Source organism: Dysidea avara, chromosome 4 (assembly GCF_963678975.1).
Source record: "Dysidea avara chromosome 4, odDysAvar1.4, whole genome shotgun sequence".
In the NCBI taxonomy this organism is placed as follows: Eukaryota; Metazoa; Porifera; class Demospongiae; order Dictyoceratida; family Dysideidae; genus Dysidea; species Dysidea avara.
Window position 1 is genome coordinate 46,369,496 of NC_089275.1, and position 18,681 is coordinate 46,388,176.

The following is an 18,681-nucleotide window of genomic DNA, read 5'->3' on the forward strand; positions in this document are numbered from 1 at the left end:
GGGCTATCGCTTTGTTCACTATGAGTCAGCATTATGACTGGTATCGGTTTTAATCTTTAATCATAATACTGACTCATTTATACTAATTATTTTATGAGGCGCTTATGGACTCGCCTCCAGTACTAGTCTCGTGCCCAGCCGGGCTCGCGCTACTGCGCGATGTTTGCGCATTAGCGCGAGCCGGGCTGGGCACGAGACTACCCCTGTTCCAGTAGCCTCACACATGGTGGCACGTTCAAATCAGGTGGCGCCCGATCCTCTGCATAAAGCCGCCAGAATAGGCGTGGTTGGAACATGGCAGAATCGTCCATCGTTTCAGAGTTTCTACAGCGTCTGGTTGTCAGTGATGTTGAAATTGGAAAGGAGATTGGTAGAGGATCATTCGGAGTGGTCCTAGAAGCTACATGGAAACAGTCTGTGGTAGCTGTAAAACAAATTCACTCCACTTTCTATAACATCAACGATCCTGATTACCGGATTTACAAGGAAACACTGTTTACACTATGTGAACGAAGCAGTCAACTGTCTCACCCAGACATAGTTCGTTTTATTGGCATACACTGTCCTCCCAGTAGAGTTCCCAATATCAGATAGTAATGGAGCGATTTCATTGTAGTCTAACTAAACAGTTGGAAGAGACACGAGCTACTGCTGCTGCAGGTGACCAGTTTCCTGTGGATAAAAAGTTATCAATTCTGTCGCAAGTTGGTAGAGGCCTGAGATATCTACACTCACAATCACCACCCATCATCCACCGTAACTTATCCAGTGACAATGTGTTGTTATCAGAAAAGTTGGAACTAGCAAAGATCAGTGATCTGGGGAGTGTTCGACTTGTGGACTCAAAGAGACAACTAGAAATTATGAAAACACCAAATATGGTCATGTTCATGCCACCCGAAGTGTTATCAGATGAGCCTGTAGAATATGGAGCTGAAGTGGATGTGTTCTCATTTGGTTGTGTGATGCTCCACACACTATCCCATCAGTGGCCCACTCCTTCACAACCTGTAGGAACTCAATCAGAAGTTGAAAGACGTCAGAAATACCTTGATGTAATAACAGAGCAGAGAGAAACATGGAAGATGAAGCCATTTGAATCAAGTGCGATCATTAATGTGGCAAAGAATTGTCTCAGTAATATTCCTAAGGATCAACCGTCATTGGAAGATGTGTGTTTGTACCTGAAATGTGTAGAGTAAGTTATACAATGTTCTTATATGCTCTGGATTTAGTGAGCCAGGGTTATATGGTCCTGCTTTTGCTGGCTGCTTTTTATAATCTCAGTGACAAGTCGTACAAGCAATCTGAGACCTTGATGGAGTTCTATTCAACCAACATTTTGTCTGTACACGTTCCTATTTCATTTTGTAAATAATTATTTGCTCTTCCTAATCAATTTCATGAAAAACTATCTAAAATGGTGGGAAACTTAGCTGTTGTTTGCTTGTATAGTAAGGTGTAATGTGTGAAAATTTAGTGCATGTAGATTCAACCATTGAAAAGCTACAATTCTTAAAATGGCCTTTCTTGATACTTGCAAAGTCTGTTGTTCCCGTAGATAGTCCCATCCACTTAAATTCATTGTAACAAAGCAATACTGCAGCGTAATATCATGTCACATGTCTATAACTGACTCATCCAATGGTACGATCCAGGATGGGGAATTTGGGGCAAATGCCTGTCCCCATCCCTCCCTTTGTGGAGAAGCCATACTTCTTTTGATTGAAATGCTAAACTTTGTTAGTCCATTATTTATATAACTTACAAAATAATATGCATCATATATTACTACCATTTGTCTAAAACACAAAAGTGCTGTCAAACTGTCACCCAGCACCTTCATACATACTAAATGCCTCTAAGAATAATTATTGTGTCGCTGGTCTTAAGACATTCTGGCCTTTAAACAGCTTTTAAGAATTTACAAAGGCCAAAATAGCAAAAATAAGAAGCAATACAATGGTGATTATTTGCTGCTTTAAAAATACAAGAGAATCTGCTCCTACAACTTAGCCTGTTTTTGCCTCTTCCCTTGCCAGGGATCTGCCCCTGGTATACTCTAAACACACCTCTAGACATTCATTTGATAAAGCAATTACATATATTCCTAGATTCTATGCTTGGTTGTTTCAGCTTTAGCAAGAAAGCTTGGTAAGTGGAGTGGTATTGAGATGTTGTGTTATTAAAGTGAAACCAAATATCACCTATTGGGGTCCAAGTGGTGCCTTCATATACATCTACAGGGGCGGATCCAGACTTTTAAAAAGGAGGTTCCACTCTCTAGAGTTGCAACTTTTCAGCCTAGCTGTAGGTTGAAGACCAAAAAAAAGGTCATCACCCAGAGCTGCTAACTATAGCTGCCCCTCACCATATAACTACTAGCTTGCTACACTGCTCCTCTTAAAAATACTGTGACTGCTCTATTAGAGTACTTCGATCTTGACTGCTCTATTAGAGTATCTCAAGTAAGAGAGACTCTTTCAAAAGGGGGTTCCATGGAACCCCTTGAACCCCCTCCCCCCTGGATCTGCCCCTGATGTATGCAATAAATAAGTACTTGATATGGAAAAGGACGTATCTTGCAATTATCATGTGATGAATTATCGCAGTTGATCATTTCAGCAATCAGGTAGTGACTTTGGTGGGAATCGCCCATAATAATGGTCACTGTAAAGTGCTAATAACAATAACAATTATTAAGTCACCATGGTGATGTGTACATCATATCACCATGGTGATGAGTAAGCACCATGGTGACAGCTTTTATGTGCATTTATTCTAAGAGGATGATTTCTTTTTGCATGTACTTTTTATGTTAAGTACATAATCTCTCATACAGCCATCAGTGACATGTTCTCAACTGTACTCTCTTTTCATAGTAGCTGCATGACTAGACAATACACACATGAGAAAGCAACTGATGACATAGTGGTGTGAATGGTAAGAGTGTGAATCTTATGCGTGGTTCTGAAACATATATAATATGTTATAAAGAGCATTCGTAGCTATAATAATTATTTACCCTATTAAAAAAAACAGTTACAAGGTTTATCAAAAAGCAATTCCCACACAATAATAAAATTAACATAAAATTTCCATGTGCCACAGGCATTTGAATATAATTACATCGACTTGTACATACATACTATATTGTTTGTGTAGTAAAGTCAGTTGGTTTGGAACTGTGGCTGTACCCGGCCCACTAACCTGCAAAAGTTAACAATTAATTTTTAAAAACATTTGAGTTCACAGAGTTCACCTCATGGCACAATGATGTTGTTGCTTTCTCACATTGCCTTTTGAAGGAATATGCACCAAAGAATGATGCATGCATACAGTAATAGTATTAATTATTATAGTGATCTCTGACAGTTTTATTAAGGAACTTGACTTCTTTAGCAGTGGAGTTCCTTCGTAACCTTTATCTGGTAAACCATTGTATTATGCCATAGCCAACGTGGAGGATAAGGTAGTAAAATGAATTCTGGGCAAACTATCATCAGAGGGCTTCTTTGTTGTAAAGGTCTTCAACCCTACTACTCCTAGTTATGGAGTATTAGCTGTACTGTTAATAAACATTGAATATGTGTCATACAAAGCCAGGAAACTATTGATTCACAGTTTATCACCAAATATTTTTCAATTGAGCATTCTTTCACAAAGCCCAGTATTGCCAGTAACTACTGTCTGTATACAAATTTGCCTCAAGGTGTGATCACTGCTTCTCAAGCTAACTATTGTTGTGATCCTCCAGTACTAGTATGTGAACAAGGCAAGGTATAAAGTACAGTAGGACATGGATGTCAGGAAACAACTGTTTGTATACTACACAGCTGAATATGAACTGTTACATCCAGAATTGATCAAAATCAATGAAAACAGTAGAACATTGTCTACAGTTGGTCCTTCCAAGATTGGAGTAGTTCAACTAACACAATAAGTTTTGTGACAGCTAAGTACATCTACAGCATGTCACCAATCTAGCCAACACACACTAAGAATACATGATGTGATTATGTGATAGTGAAGTAGATATAGTTGAGACTGAGTATTTTCTCCATACTCTTTGAAATGAACTCTTATCTTATAGTGTGTAGCAAGCTGTAGCCGCAACAACTAGCTAGCTCATTGCTCTGTTCACTATTGAATCCATCCACCAAACAACCAGTAACAAATTTAATATTTATAGCATGTTCTTTTCTTAGAACCATGAAATGACAATTCCTCAGTGAAATGCAACTACAAAAACCAAAGTAAGCACAGCAAGGATATATGAATGATGTTAGCTAATGGAATGTTTTTTTACACATCATGGGGAATATTTTAGTTGCATTATGTATGTTATTCTCCTCAAACACCAGCTGCAGAAAACCACATCACAACAATAACAACAAAATGGCATAATAACCACATCATGTGACCACTGGTACATGCCCAACACTTGACAAATATTTAGAACAGCCACTGTGTGGTGACTAATGAAAAAACATCTTAATTATTGCTGATGTCTAGAATGCATGTAATACAGGGTTGCTTGTAGCTTTGTTGTCATTAAAATGTATTTTGTGGCTTAGTGTTGCATGCATATATGGCTATTATCTTTATGAGGAACTGAACATTAATCGTATGTATTAGTGATGTGCAGTGATCTCATTAAAAGATTTACGTTAATATGATTTATAGAGATCACGGTTCTGGCCATGACATATTTGATTATATCATAACTCCAATAGATTATGGTGAGTTTCTACATTAGATACGATGTTACTTCTGATGATCACATGAACAAATCACATGAGACTGATAATGTTATATGTACAGTAGTATAGAAAATGCTAAATACTGTAATTCACTTTATTTTCATGCAAAAGATTTTTGTGATAAAATTTCGTGTAAAAATATTTTCATATGATTTACATGAATGACTGCTCCATTAGAATAGTTTCATGTTGTGTAAAAACTTCAATGTAAGAAATTTTTGTACAAGTTTTGCATATGAAAATTATTTTACAATGAAAAAAATCCGAAAATTATTTTACAGTGAAACAAAAAGCAAATTACATACATACACAAGGTACATTATCACTAATTCTTGTGCAATACGAAACTACTGATCAACAGCATACTGCTGGGTCCACTGTTTTGCTACCTCATTAAACTTGGCTAAGTCATCCTTGTACATCCTGGCTATCTCTGGCTCCAGTGGCTCATCAGGGTTAGGATCAAACAACAGTGATATGACTGATAGAAGTACTTTAGGCAGAGTGAGAGCAGGACTCCAATGATAGCTTAACACATCCAAACTGATGTAACCTGCATTGGCACCAGTGGATCCAATATTTGGATGGTATACATTTGTCAGAAAAGTGATCTTGGGTGGTTTGAAAGGATATTCTGCTGGGAGTATCACTTTAAGATGGAATACTCCACCTTCATAAGGACTATCAACAGGTCCCTTGATGGTTGCCTTCCAGTTTAACATATCATCTTCAACTGGACTAACACTGATCATTGGTTCTGGATTGGTTAAGATGATAAACAATTCTTTCTTGAGTCGTTTGGCAGTTGCTGGACTACACAAACAGACAGACAGTATACCCGCAAGCATAAAAACAACAACAGTTAAGGTTCAGCAGGTTTGCTTTCAACTTTAACTGACTAATCTCACCAAAATAAAAGTAATTTAAACTACTCATGGGCGGCTCCAGGAATTTTGGTTCCTGGTTTCTATTCCAGATTTTTCGTGATGAAAGACCTGTATCTTAGTGTGAGAAGCACACCAGCACAAAACACCAACTTAGGCGGTCTGGGGGCATGCTCCCCCAGGGGAAGCTTTGAAAGTAAGATACTCTAAAGTTGAATTTGAGAGCAATTTCAGCAATTCAACACTATTGTGGTATTAGGATGACTGCTCTTTTATCGCCATCTTGCTTTAAAAACCCCTCCCTGGAGCCCCCCTGACAGCCCATAGATAATTAGCTGATGAAAAGCTCATAACAAAATGGTACCATCAGTCACTAAAATCATGAAAATTTCCCTCCATAAATTTTACGGTGACTTACTTCATCACTTGAGAATCTCCATAAGCACGAGCTTCCTTCCTAGTAACATTAAAGATTAACTAATGACACATTGAATGTAAGCACCAGGGTTGAAACTGAGTCAACATTACTGAGTCATGATCAGGTGACCAATACCATGTAGAGGGAAATTTTGGTGGGGGAAACTTTGGCAAATTCAGCAATTTGCTATATACAAATTTGCAAAGTTTAACCTGCTTGCCTCAGATTAGCATGTTTATAGCTAAATATTGAGCTTGAATTTGTCAAAATTCATTTTGCCACATTCAATTTAGCTTGCTATATATTTGCCAAAGTTTAGCCTCACCAAAGTTTTCCTCTATACGGTAGTAATCCGGCTAGGTCAGACCTGGATCTTACCAAGTTGTACAGTGCCTTCTCATAGAGAAAGGGTCAAGACACTACATTCAAAATTGTAGCATGCTAAAATAAAAATTACTATGAAAATGGTTATATCTACTTTATAGTTTCGAGCTGTGCACCAAATGATTGAAATAGAGTAGTCATGCAACTCAATTTCAAAATAAACTCTGCATTATCTACCGCCAGCAATTGTCTATTTCAAAATGTGAGACGCACTTCTGTCATCACTACCATGCAAGGTACGTAGTACAATCAATTCAATACTGTACCTAATCACACCCAGTTGACCAGGACAAAATGTGACACAGATGACCTGACCTGGTTTCAACCCCTGGTGAGATAAATTTTTCATCTAGAGCTTTATTTAACAATTACTTATCACATACAAAATCACCATTAGTGATGCACCAATAGGAGATTTTGCCAATTAGCCAATATTGAGAATCATATAATGGCTCCAGATACCGATAACCAATCTGATGTTTATGAGTACCAAAATTTCACACATATTTTGTGAAACTACCGTGTTGTTTTTTTGGTCTTATTTTTATGAAAACAATACCATCAGGGTCAGCAATAATTAATCGGCTAAATAATCTGCTAATAATACCACCGATACTGATATTGCTGAAATTTGGTCGATAAACCAATTTCTGATTATGTAATTATTTACTGATTACTCGGTACATCACTAATCACCATATTTCTTAATATCATGATATTATTTTTTTTAAACACTGTACCAGTATCACTAGTAATTTGAATTTACCATGTAACCACAAAACAGAAATTAAAGTTGCAAATGAATTATCACTAACATTAATTCACGGCCTATCATCACATGCATTGATATAAAAAATGTCACACACTGACCAAAAATTCTACTAAAGCAATAATAAATAAATATAGCTCACAGTTTTATGACTTCTTTGTTGTCTATAGGGAAAAACCAAGCCTTATCTGGTGAATACTCTTAATAGTTATACACAGCTAGAAGAGCAAAACAATTGCATAGCACAGTGACTATACTGAAAATAAATTACAGATGCTTAATCATAAATCATAAGGACAACAGGCTACAGAGTTGGGGCCCGCACCATTGTGTTCACCACAAATTAGGGAATTCATCAAGGTACAGTTGCTGGCCTATATCTACCCACATACTTTCAAGCAAGAAGACCGTCAAGCTTAGAAATAGAGTCAAGCCGAAAATATTATGCTTTTGAGTAATGCTCAAAAATCCAGCCTATTATGCTCAAAATTATGGTTTCAAAATCAAGATTATGCTCTAGAGCTGACTGTTTTATAAGAGAGCATATCAGCATTTCCTGATTGCTGTAAAGTAAGTGATTGCTCTATTAGAGTATCTTGATATTATATCCACAAAGCATGAATAATCGACCAAAAAACAGTGCAATAATATTAGCTACATGGTTTTTAATATGAATTAAATGCAGTAATTATGTGTAGCGTGTTCACGTTTTTGCAGTAGTTTTGGCACACACATGTACATTTTAATTGAAATTCTTGAGTATTGTCCTATTGACATAATGCTTTTTGCCAGCCTATTATGCTTGAAGTTATATACCAGCATCATTGGCACAAGCCTACGTAGAAACAGCAATGATAAAGATATATTATATCACAATGGAGTCATGGCACAGAAAATAAAACAATATTCTAACTCTGCAAATTTGATGATACATAAGTTTAGTCTTCCTGCACTGTTTAGTAAAACAAATAAAATGTGCGTAAAATTGTTATAATTCAATTTTTTCTATTTTTACCCCAATGCATTTCAATGCAATTACAGAATTATGCAAACTAGTCAGGTTTTCACTCAGCGGGTCACAAATATCGTAGACCAATGAATATTTCTATGAAAATATTTAGGTTTTGATCAATTTCTTCAAATTAATTTCATAGAGTTACCATGGATACTTTATAGTTAAATTTCACTGCCAATTCCCTATTGCTTTAAAATTACGTTCATGGAAAATGAGTTACTAGTGCATTATAGATGAGATACTACCTGTTCTTTACTAAGCCAATTATTCTGATAATTGATATTAAGCAACACAATTAGTTGGCACCAAAAAGAAATGGTGCCGCATGCCCCCAGTTACCAATTATGGCTTCCCTTTGTAATGGAAATTGTCCACACTTTTCATGGCAGCTACTTTTATTGTAGAGGTTCTTTTCAAACAGGTCTTGATTCGTAATGCTGTATAACAGGTTGAACATAGCTAACAACAAAGCATAATGGATACTTCACTATTCTGACACAAGATGAATGGGACACAAAGAAGAACACTAGTAAGTCCATGAAGAATGCATTGTACATACAGTGGTATGCCAACAGGCACCTCTCGGGCTGAAGCGACGTCAAACAGTGAAAAAATCAAGCCTGTAGCCTGAGCCGTTATCGAGTTACGCTTGTCTGAAGGCATCAGTCAGTCAGTCAGTCACTAGAAAATTGTTTAATAGCTTTTAAAAAATTCATAGCAACTTGTTGAAAGCATTTTGGGTCAATCTGAAGGCTTGTTTGGGCTTATAGTTTTACCTACAACTAATACTGTTTCATTGTCGCTAAGGAAAGTGAGGCTGGTTTTTGGGTGATGTTTTTTCATGCACCACGCCTACTCTTTTGTGGTCCCTACTACACAGTACAATAACAGTACTATTGTACTGTATGATGCTCTGTTGGAAACTTCAGGCACTCCATACTAGTCTCATGTAACTAGGGTAGGGAGAAAAAGGTGTGGTACAGTTTGAATCCCACTCCTGTCTTGAAACTACCCCGTCTAATTGGGTAGCATTAACTAGTGTATTGCAGTTTTAAACAGTAGCTACTTGCACTAATCACAAACACACAACTAGAAATCAAATGAATGTCTAGAGGTGTGTTTAGAGTATACCAGGGGCAGATCCCTGGCAAGGGGAGAGGCACAAACAGGCTAAGTTGTAGGAGCAGATTCTCTTGTATTTTTAAAGCAGCAAAATAATTACCATTGTATTACTTCTTATTTTTGCTATTTTGGCCTTTGTAAATTCTTAAAAGCTGTTTAAAGGCCAGAATGTCTTAAGACCAGCGACACAATAATTGTTCTTAAAGGCATTTAGTATGTATGAAGGTGCTGGGTGACAGTTTGACAGCACTTTTGTGTTTTAGACAAATGGTAGTAATATACGATGCATATTATTTTGTAAGTTATATAAATAACGCACTAACAAAGTTTAGCGTTTCAATCAAAAGAAGTATGGCTTCTCCACAAAGGGAGGGATGGGGACAGGCATTTGCCCCAAATTCCCCATCCTGGATCGTACCATTGGATGAGTCAGTTATAGACATGTGACATGATATTACGCTGCAGTATTGCTTTGTTACAATGAATTTAAGTGGATGGGACTATCTACGGGAACAACAGGTTTTGCAAGTATCAAGAAAGGCCATTTTAAGAATTGTAGCTTTTCAATGGTTGAATCTACATGCACTAAATTTTCACACATTACACCTTACTATACAAGCAAACAACAGCTAAGTTTCCCACCATTTTAGATAGTTTTTCATGAAGTTGATTAGGAAGAGCAAATAATTATTTACAAAATGAAATAGGAACGTGTACAGACAAAATGTTGGTTGAATAGAACTCCATCAAGGTCTCAGATTGCTTGTACGACTTGTCACTGAGATTATAAAAAGTAGCCAGCAAAAGCAGGACCATATAACCCTGGCTCACTAAATCCAGAGCATATAAGAACATTGTATAACTTACTCAACACATTTCAGGTACAAACACACATCTTCCAATGACGGTCGATCCTTAGGAATGTTACTGAGACAATTCTTTGCCACATTAATGATCGCACTTGATTCAAATGGCTTCATCTTCCATGTTTCTCTCTGCTCTGTTATTACATCAAGGTATTTCTGACGTCTTTCAACTTCTGATTGAGTTCCTACAGGTTGTGAAGGAGTGGGCCACTGATGGGATAGTGTGTGGAGCATCACACAACCAAATGAGAACACATCTACTTCAGCTCCATATTCTACAGGTTCATCTGATAACACTTCGGGTGGCATGAACATGACCATATTTGGTGTTTTCATAATTTCTAGTTGTCTCTTTGAGTCCACAAGTCGAACACTCCCCAGATCACTGATCTTTGCTAGTTCCAACTTTTCTGATAACAACACATTGTCACTGGATAAGTTACGGTGGATGATGGGTGGTGATTGTGAGTGTAGATATCTCAGGCCTCTACCAACTTGCGACAGAATTGATAACTTTTTATCCACAGGAAACTGGTCACCTGCAGCAGCAGTAGCTCGTGTCTCTTCCAACTGTTTAGTTAGACTACAATGAAGTCGCTCCATTACTATATTGGGAACTCTACTGGGAGGACAGTGTATGCCAATAAAACGAACTATGTCTGGGTGAGACAGTTGACTGCTTCGTTCACATAGTGTAAACAGTGTTTCCTTGTAAATCCGGTAATCAGGATCGTTGATGTTATAGAAAATGGAGTGAATTTGTTTTACAGCTACCACAGACTGTTTCCATGTAGCTTCTAGGACCACTCCGAATGATCCTCTACCAATCTCCTTTCCAATTTCAACATCACTGACAACCAGACGCTGTAGAAACTCTGAAACGATGGACGATTCTGCCATGTTCCAACCACGCCTATTTGCGGCTTTATGCAGAGGATCGGGCGCCACCTGATTTGCACGTGCCACCATGTGTGAGGCTACCTGTACCGGGGTAGTCTCGTGCCCAGCCCGGCTCGCGCTAATGCGCAAACACCGCGCATTAGCGCCAGCCCGGCTGGGCACGAGACTAGTACTGGGGGGGGGGGGGGGGGGGGGGGCGAGTCCATAAGCGCCTTATAAAATAATTAGTATAAATGAGTCAGCATTATGATTAAAACCGATACCAGTCATAATGCTGACTCATAGTGAACAAAGCGATAGCCCATGCCATGTGTGACAGCAACGAGGACAGCAGAGAAGTCAAAAGACTCAGACTTGACACAGAACAGCGTGACATTGACGATAAGCCCAGCATCTTAAGTCTTCCTGTGGAGCTGTTAGTCTACGTCGTATCGCTTTTAGAGTAAAGTATCAATTATCGGACAATATGATGTTCGGACAGCTGCCATTCACTTCCTGGGAATCCTGCAGCTTTGGTTATTGTACCAAAAGGTAGGCTACAATAAGCAATAATTATCCTCCAATAATCAGCTTTGCATGATTAAAAGTTTAAGAGTTACAGCTAATAGTATGCTTAGTCCGATAAAATCTATGCTCGGATAAAACTATCAGTTGTCGGACTTTGATTTTTACTACCAGTAAACAATGTCCAATTTATTTCAAATTTGTATGCAATATACCTGTACTCATTAGCTATTAATGGCCATAAAATGGTTTCGTTATCTTTAGCATAGATGGAGTACGAGCTCCCCAAGTTTTAGCGGTATTGTCGGACGCCTTCCGCTTTAATTTAGCCATGCCCACCAACAGAGTTCATGCTTTTTGCAACAAATGCACCAGTGCTAAACCACAGAAGAAGGTAAATAAATATCTTTCAAGAGTAGAGGTGTGTTTTAGTTGATATTCAAGATATTTCTATTGGAACGCAGTATTTTTGGCTCCTAAATTAAGGAGATGCACGCTAGGTGGAAAAATGAAATTACGAGGCACAATTTTCTGACCAACCACATTTGTTAGTCTTGGTGCCTCAATCGCGAATACCACCTAGAAATGAAAAGATATTCCATTTTCTACCTTCTATGGATGCACAAAGCAACATTTTCGTCCTTTTTGTTTCACCCATACAAAGTAGAGAAAGAAAAGCCTTTCAATTTTCGTGACAGTATTTGTGATAGGACACCAAGACTAGCATATGTAGGTGGTCAGAAGGTGGTTTTGCATAACTTCATTTTTCCACCTCGCGCGCATCTCCTTCATTTAGGAGTCAAAAATACTGCGTTCCAATGGAAATATCCTGAATATCAACTTTAAAACACACCTCTACTCTTGAGAGATGTTTATTTACCTTCTTCTGTGGTTTAGCACTGGTGCATTTGTTGCAAAAGCATACAAACTCTGTTGGTGGGCATGGCTAAATTAAAGCGGAAGGCGTCCGACAATACCGCTAAAAATTGGGGGGCTCGTACTCCATCTATGCTAAAGATAACGAAACCATTTTTTGGCCATTAATAGCTAATGAGTACAGGTATATTGCATACAAATTTGAAATAAATTGGACATTGTTTACTGGTAGTAAAAATCAAAGTCCGACAACTGATAGTTTTATCCGAGGATAGATTTTATCGGACTAAGCATACTATTGGCTGTAACTCTTAAGCTTTTAATCACACAAAGCTGATTGCTGGAGGATAATTATTGCTTATTGTAGCCTACCTTTTGGTACAATAAACTAAGCTGCAGGATTTCCAGGAAGTGGGTGACAGCTGTCCGAACATCATATTGTCCGATAATTGATACTTTACTCTACCTACAACACGTGATAAAGTGAAGTTGCGATACGTTTCACGGGCACTACGAACTGTGAGCGAAACACCATCACTATGGAGTGAGTTTGTATGGCCACTTTATCACTGTCGAGAGGAACGTTCTGTGATCAAAGTGTTGAAGGCTTGTGGAGACTACATCAAACGATTAGTATTTCCTGATCACGTGACCCCACCAAAGTTGTTTCAAATGTTAATACATTGTGACAACGTAACACAACTTAGTCTACCACCGAGAACTAAATTAGACTCTGAAGACCTCAGAGTTGCTGTGCAACACATGGAAGGTTTAGAGAAGCTAGAAGTTCAGTTGAGCACTGATATCCAGCCGTTACTTCAGATTGGTGGATTGAAGACACTGACAGTATATGTACCAGAAGGATACCATTCACTGTGTACTACATGGGTACAGAAGTGGATGAAGAATGAGTTTATCCCGTGCAATTTAAATCTGATAAAAGAAAAGGTTTTTCGTAATGAAGTAGAAGTACAGTTTATCGAGTCAATTTTACGGTGGAACTTCACACCATTAAAAGATTACACATCCTGTTTTAAGTTATATTATGATGTGAGGACACCTCCACTAAACCTTTTCCCTTTTCTTCCAGAATTTCAGATAGAATTTGGTGAGGTAGCTATTTTGCCATATGTAAAACTTAGTAGTTTTGGATTTCTAGGTTTATTTTGGGACACCTTTTCCTTGGTTGACTGTGTTTGTGATGGTAGACCAGTTTATGCAATGGTGTCTGGGTCATGTAATGTTCAGGATATTTTTTCTAATAATAATGTTGTATTAAATAAGGTTGTTGATAATCTTGTGTTTGTTACTGAGTTCGACTTTGCTTGTTCTTCATCAATTAAATCTGAACACTTGGAGCAACTGGCTGTTTCTTGTCCCAGTCTTCAACGACTTAACTTAGATAATAGTAAACGGTGTTTAGCAAACTTGCAAGGACTACGAACAATCGCTCAACTTTGTCATGACTTGTGTGGGCTAAGTTTGAGGCGCATTTCAGCATCTGGTGTTGAAAGTCACTTAGAATTTTGGGAGATTTTGGCTGGCATTAATCTGACACATCTGGTGATTGATGCTTGTTTTATTTTCTATCCTTTGACAGAAAGTGATCCCTCATATAGCCAACAGCTGATTAGCTTATTTCAAAGATGTTGCAGTTTACAAGCTCTGCAGTTGGAATGTATTAATCGGGAGGATTTTTGTGATGTGTGTGTAAAAGGTGCAGTCAAGTGGTCGAAGTTGTCGTACTTCCCAGCACTAAGGTATTGTGAATTAGAAGACGATCATTGTGATATCGTACAAGATGTAATCACCAACTGTAACGAGCTGACAGTTTTTCGATGCTATTCGGATACATTTTTAATGATCTCATCAGTCTCCACTACTAGTTTGGAGCAGTTATACATTAATTCACCAACCACTAACATTCCAGATATATTCATGAAGACCGTATCAGCTCATGGCAGACTAGTACATGTTGTTTTATCTGTGAATTCAGTCACATCTGAAGGGATTAGCATTCTTGTAGCAAATTCACCAGATCTTCTATCTCTCCATATTTCGTCAAACGCAGTGATTTACGCTGACTGCCGAAAAGATGATTACTACCTTATGCAGTATGAATTAAGAGACAATTTGCAGACCAAATTTCCTAATAGAAAACTGTTCACCGTTGGTAATTTTAGCTTTTGTTGTTTTAATGGAGTCGTCCCTGGAACTGATATGTATTCTTTATGGCCTAGTCATCGTTCGTATCATTCATTCCACTGAACACATTTTCACACATGTTCTTGTTTAGCTGTGTTATCTTTGGTGTGTAATTTTATTTATGGAGTGTACTTATTTAGAGTTTTAGTTTTATAGCTATTTTTAGTAGGAGTACTATATAAACAGATGTGTGCTTGTAAAATTTAGTGCAGTTACTTGAATTATTTTGTGTTTAAACTTTTTGAGCCATCCGCTAGTGCTGCATGCTAACAGTTCTGTTGTATTTTATTATTGTGCAATCAATTAGGAAGGACATGTCTCACCAGCTTAAGCAATGTACTCTAATAGAACAGTCAACAACTTTAAACACCATCATGGTCTCATCTAATAACAGTAGCAATGTTTACAATGGTCTGTCTACAGTATCAGAATTTAAAATCTCACCCTTAGAATTGAATGTAATAATTATTATTGCAATACTTGCATTCATGTATGTTTTGAAGACCACTGGTATCTAACACTGCCATACTACTCCACCTATTGTTGGTCAATATAATCAGGAGTTTAGGGGGGTATTTAAGGGGCTCAGGAACCCCCCTGTAAAATTTAGTCTTCTGAGTTTACAGCAAAACCCTATCAACACACCATTTAGTGTGGTAGGACAAAATGAGTGAGTAATAGCATGGCACAGCACAACAATTTATAAAGCTTGCATTCATCTCTCAGGGAAGGATTTACAAAGGCATACGTAATGAGCCCTCTTGAAAAAGACTGATATACTCTAATAGAGCAGTCATGTATACTCTAATAGAACATGCTTCATTAGTGGAGTTTTTCAAACATTATAACATTAAATGCAAAACTGAGCATGATCTTATACTGCCATAGCTTTGGTGTGCAGTAAAGATATAGAACTCCAGTAATTTATCACTTGTGCATGCAAAATAACTCCATGCTTTGCATATTGTAGTTATATACAATTTTTTGATTGTAACTCATTTTTAGTTCAAGAATACAGATAGGTAGCACAAATAATATATATAGTAAAATGATTTTCGGTTAGCTATCACCATAATCAAAACACAATACACTAAGAAGTGTATAAGTGTTGTAGAGCATAACAAGTAGTGAAATCAGTTTTTACTTACTCCACTCCTCACACTCATCATTTTAGTAGCAGACGGCAAGTTTTTTGAAGACCCTTTGCTAGCAAGACTCAATAAAACCAACCTCAGAATGTGTAAAAACTTTAGTCCAGTAGTCCACTCCAGTGTTCCACTCCAGTGTTCCACTCCAGTGTTCCACTCCAGTGTTCCACTCCAGTGTTCCACTCCAGTGTTCCAGTCCAGTGATACGTTACACTCAATCATTTTTAATGATAACTGAAGAATGCATAATTATGGCTTCAGCAGATCAGTGATCTCTGCTTCTGCTCTAACCTCAAAGTTGGAGATAAAGAAGTGAATCAATGGATGACTGCACAACTAAATCCCATCACTGCTTGAAGTTTCTTGGTTTACTAGAGTAGTATATCCCCAGTATATCTATGGAACATTGTTATTTTAGTAGTTTTCAGTAAACCCACATTCACTGATGTTTTACTGAGAATTTAAAACCTAGTAAAACAGTTATGTTTCATATACTTAAAGTTACTGACATTTTACTATCAGTATAACTGGGTACAACTACAGTAAAGCAGCTTAACAAATTAGTAAACTAACAACCTTCAAGCAGTGCGTATCATAATTCAACTAATACAATACAGCTAGTGTGAAAATGAACAGTTGCTGCATGATGATCATGAAATGGTCTGACTCAGTGGTATAGTCACAAAGTAGAAACTCAGTTAAATAATGAGCCTCACATGGCTCAAATTGCAGTAGACTTGAGCAGAGCATGTGAGAAATGGCTATATAGCTATATAGAGAAGCACCAATTGACCTGGTAAAGTAATGACTTCTCAGGCAGTTCCAGCACAATAACTGCACTGAAAGGACCATTATTCACAACACAGAATAACAGGAGCACTCACTTGTAGTCCTAACTTTCATATATATTGCTATAGCAACATATCTAGTAGAAGTTAATAGAGTAAGTAGAAGGATAAGCTCTCAATGTAGAATTAACAAGAGGTGGCTTCAAAATTGAAAATATCACAAAATAACAAGTGTCTGAGTTGGAATTGATTTGACCTCTTCCAGCTTTTCTGCACCATGGATGTATTATGTCCAACAAGCTACAGCTGTCTCAAAACATGTGGTTTACAGAGTGGACACATTTTTCAGTTTACATTATTTGATGCATGTTCAAAAATAACTACATTAAAGTATCTATAGCAATTTGGGGCTCCACCCAGATTAGACCTATAAACTATTTCTATGTGACACAATCAAACAGATTCAGGTCATCAATCCCATGTAATAACATGAATTTGTCCTTCACAAAATCTTTGGTGGAGATAACTGTAATCACATGTACTCTGTAGTTCATTCAAAATTTAGTTTTTGTGTAAAAATATTAAATTTATTGTATGATTTATGTAAATGATTGTTCTATTAGAGTATCTTGATCTTGTGGAATAATTTTATAATTTTTACATATGAAAATTATTTTACAATTAAAGAATGCGAATGATGGTATAGCTATATACAACAATCAAAAAATCAATTGAATGGAAAACGCATGGTTCTCGGATTCATTAGGGAAAGTGCTATAACTCTGTACACTAGTTCCAACAATCCACAACTCAAATATATCTTGCTCTGGTGGTAGTAGGGTGTACGTAAACAGGAACTCATAAGTGCCGCAAGGTGTTTACGAGTTCCTGATGTAAATATTGACTCGTAGTAGAAGTAACACTAGAAGTCATAAAAAGTCATGCCAACATCATTGTTAACAAGACCGTATAATAATATAATTACATGTATCACCTTTTTGTTGGACAGGTGGTAATATACACAAATATTTGACTTTTGAGTAAGAAATAATATTGTAGGCTAAAACAAATATTGTTGTATGTTCAATTTGTATTGGCAGTGTTAGCATATCATTATGATCATGGCAACATAATAAATTTGGACTACCGACAAAGTAAGATGCCTTGAACACAACAATGATGGTCCATACAAACTTTTATCAATGAAACATTTCTACAAATTATATTGCAAGACATACTTTCAAAACTGTAAAATTTCTTGTAAGATTATTTTCACATTATATTCTTTGGGATTACATCAGTGGCTAAAAAAACTATTTTTTACAACTAGCCTAAACCTGAGACCAGGGGGGATACGTATAAACAAAAAAATTTTCTTTGTGTTTGAATTACATATTTTATATTTTGTGCTCTACAGGAGTATATTGTCATTATTGTTGTGTAGCAAAATGTCAGTGAACGGAATGATTGAAGGGATTTCAGGGGAGTGTGGGAGCATATTTACCTAGTTGAAACATAATTGTGGCAAGGGAAACAATTTGAGATACCTGGAACTAGGGAATAGAAAACAAACTTACAGTGACGTACAAGCCAATTCTTTAAATCAAATTATAGTTTTATAAGATTTTACTATAGCTATAAGTTGCAATTTTAGTGGACCAAAAGTGGAAAATTTTTGAAAATGGCAATCTCAAGACTGGATCTTGAGGTACTTTTAGTCAAATCCCTGTAAACATGCACAGCACATGTATGGAACTTTTAACTTTATTCTTTTCTGTGGTGCAGCTTGCTATTTAGTCTGACTTTTACTAGCCAAATCAACATTTACAACTAGCCAAGTCATTTACAACTAGCTTTTTGGCCACAACTAGCCCCTTTTTTAGCCCCTGGATTACATGATAGGAAATTTTGACAGGAAAAGTTGACAATCCACACTTTATCTAGCTTGGACACATTAGCTAAAACAAAAAAAGTAATGATCTAAATGTATACCTTTGTGCTTGATGGATAAATTTAGCTGATTTGTCAACCTTTTCTTT

At 37.1% G+C, this 18,681-nt stretch overlaps 2 protein-coding genes across 2 annotated transcripts; one reads left to right on the top strand and one right to left on the bottom strand.

The window, feature by feature from the left end:
• The first annotated feature begins 282 nt into the window (after positions 1-282).
• LOC136252455 (uncharacterized) lies at positions 283-4,980 on the top strand. Its single transcript, XM_066044883.1, has 3 exons — positions 283-1,198; positions 4,209-4,256; positions 4,687-4,980. Exons 1-2 carry the CDS (start codon positions 597-599, stop codon positions 4,219-4,221), a joined length of 615 nt encoding a protein of 204 aa, XP_065900955.1. The 5' UTR covers positions 283-596; the 3' UTR covers positions 4,222-4,256; positions 4,687-4,980.
• LOC136252454 (uncharacterized) lies at positions 4,933-11,175 on the bottom strand. Its single transcript, XM_066044882.1, has 3 exons — positions 10,223-11,175; positions 6,066-6,104; positions 4,933-5,576 (listed from the first exon to the last, which is right to left on the bottom strand). Exons 1-3 carry the CDS (start codon positions 11,119-11,121, stop codon positions 5,111-5,113), a joined length of 1,404 nt encoding a protein of 467 aa, XP_065900954.1. The 5' UTR covers positions 11,122-11,175; the 3' UTR covers positions 4,933-5,110.
• Between the last annotated feature and the right edge of the window lie 7,506 nt (positions 11,176-18,681).

Bases quoted from the DNA above. Each gene is read 5' to 3' on its own strand.
- LOC136252454 (XM_066044882.1), bottom strand. From the start codon at position 11,121: ATGGCAGAATCGTCCATCGTTTCAGAGTTTCTACAGCGTCTGGTTGTC. The intron at 6,105-10,222 runs GTAAGTTATACA...TAATGTTACTAG, and splicing joins TTGTACCTGAAATGTGTTGA to GAAGGAAGCTCGTGCTTATG. The intron at 5,577-6,065 runs GTAAGTCACCGT...CTGTTTGTGTAG, and splicing joins GGAGATTCTCAAGTGATGAA to TCCAGCAACTGCCAAACGAC.
- LOC136252455 (XM_066044883.1), top strand. From the start codon at position 597: ATGGAGCGATTTCATTGTAGTCTAACTAAACAGTTGGAAGAGACACGA.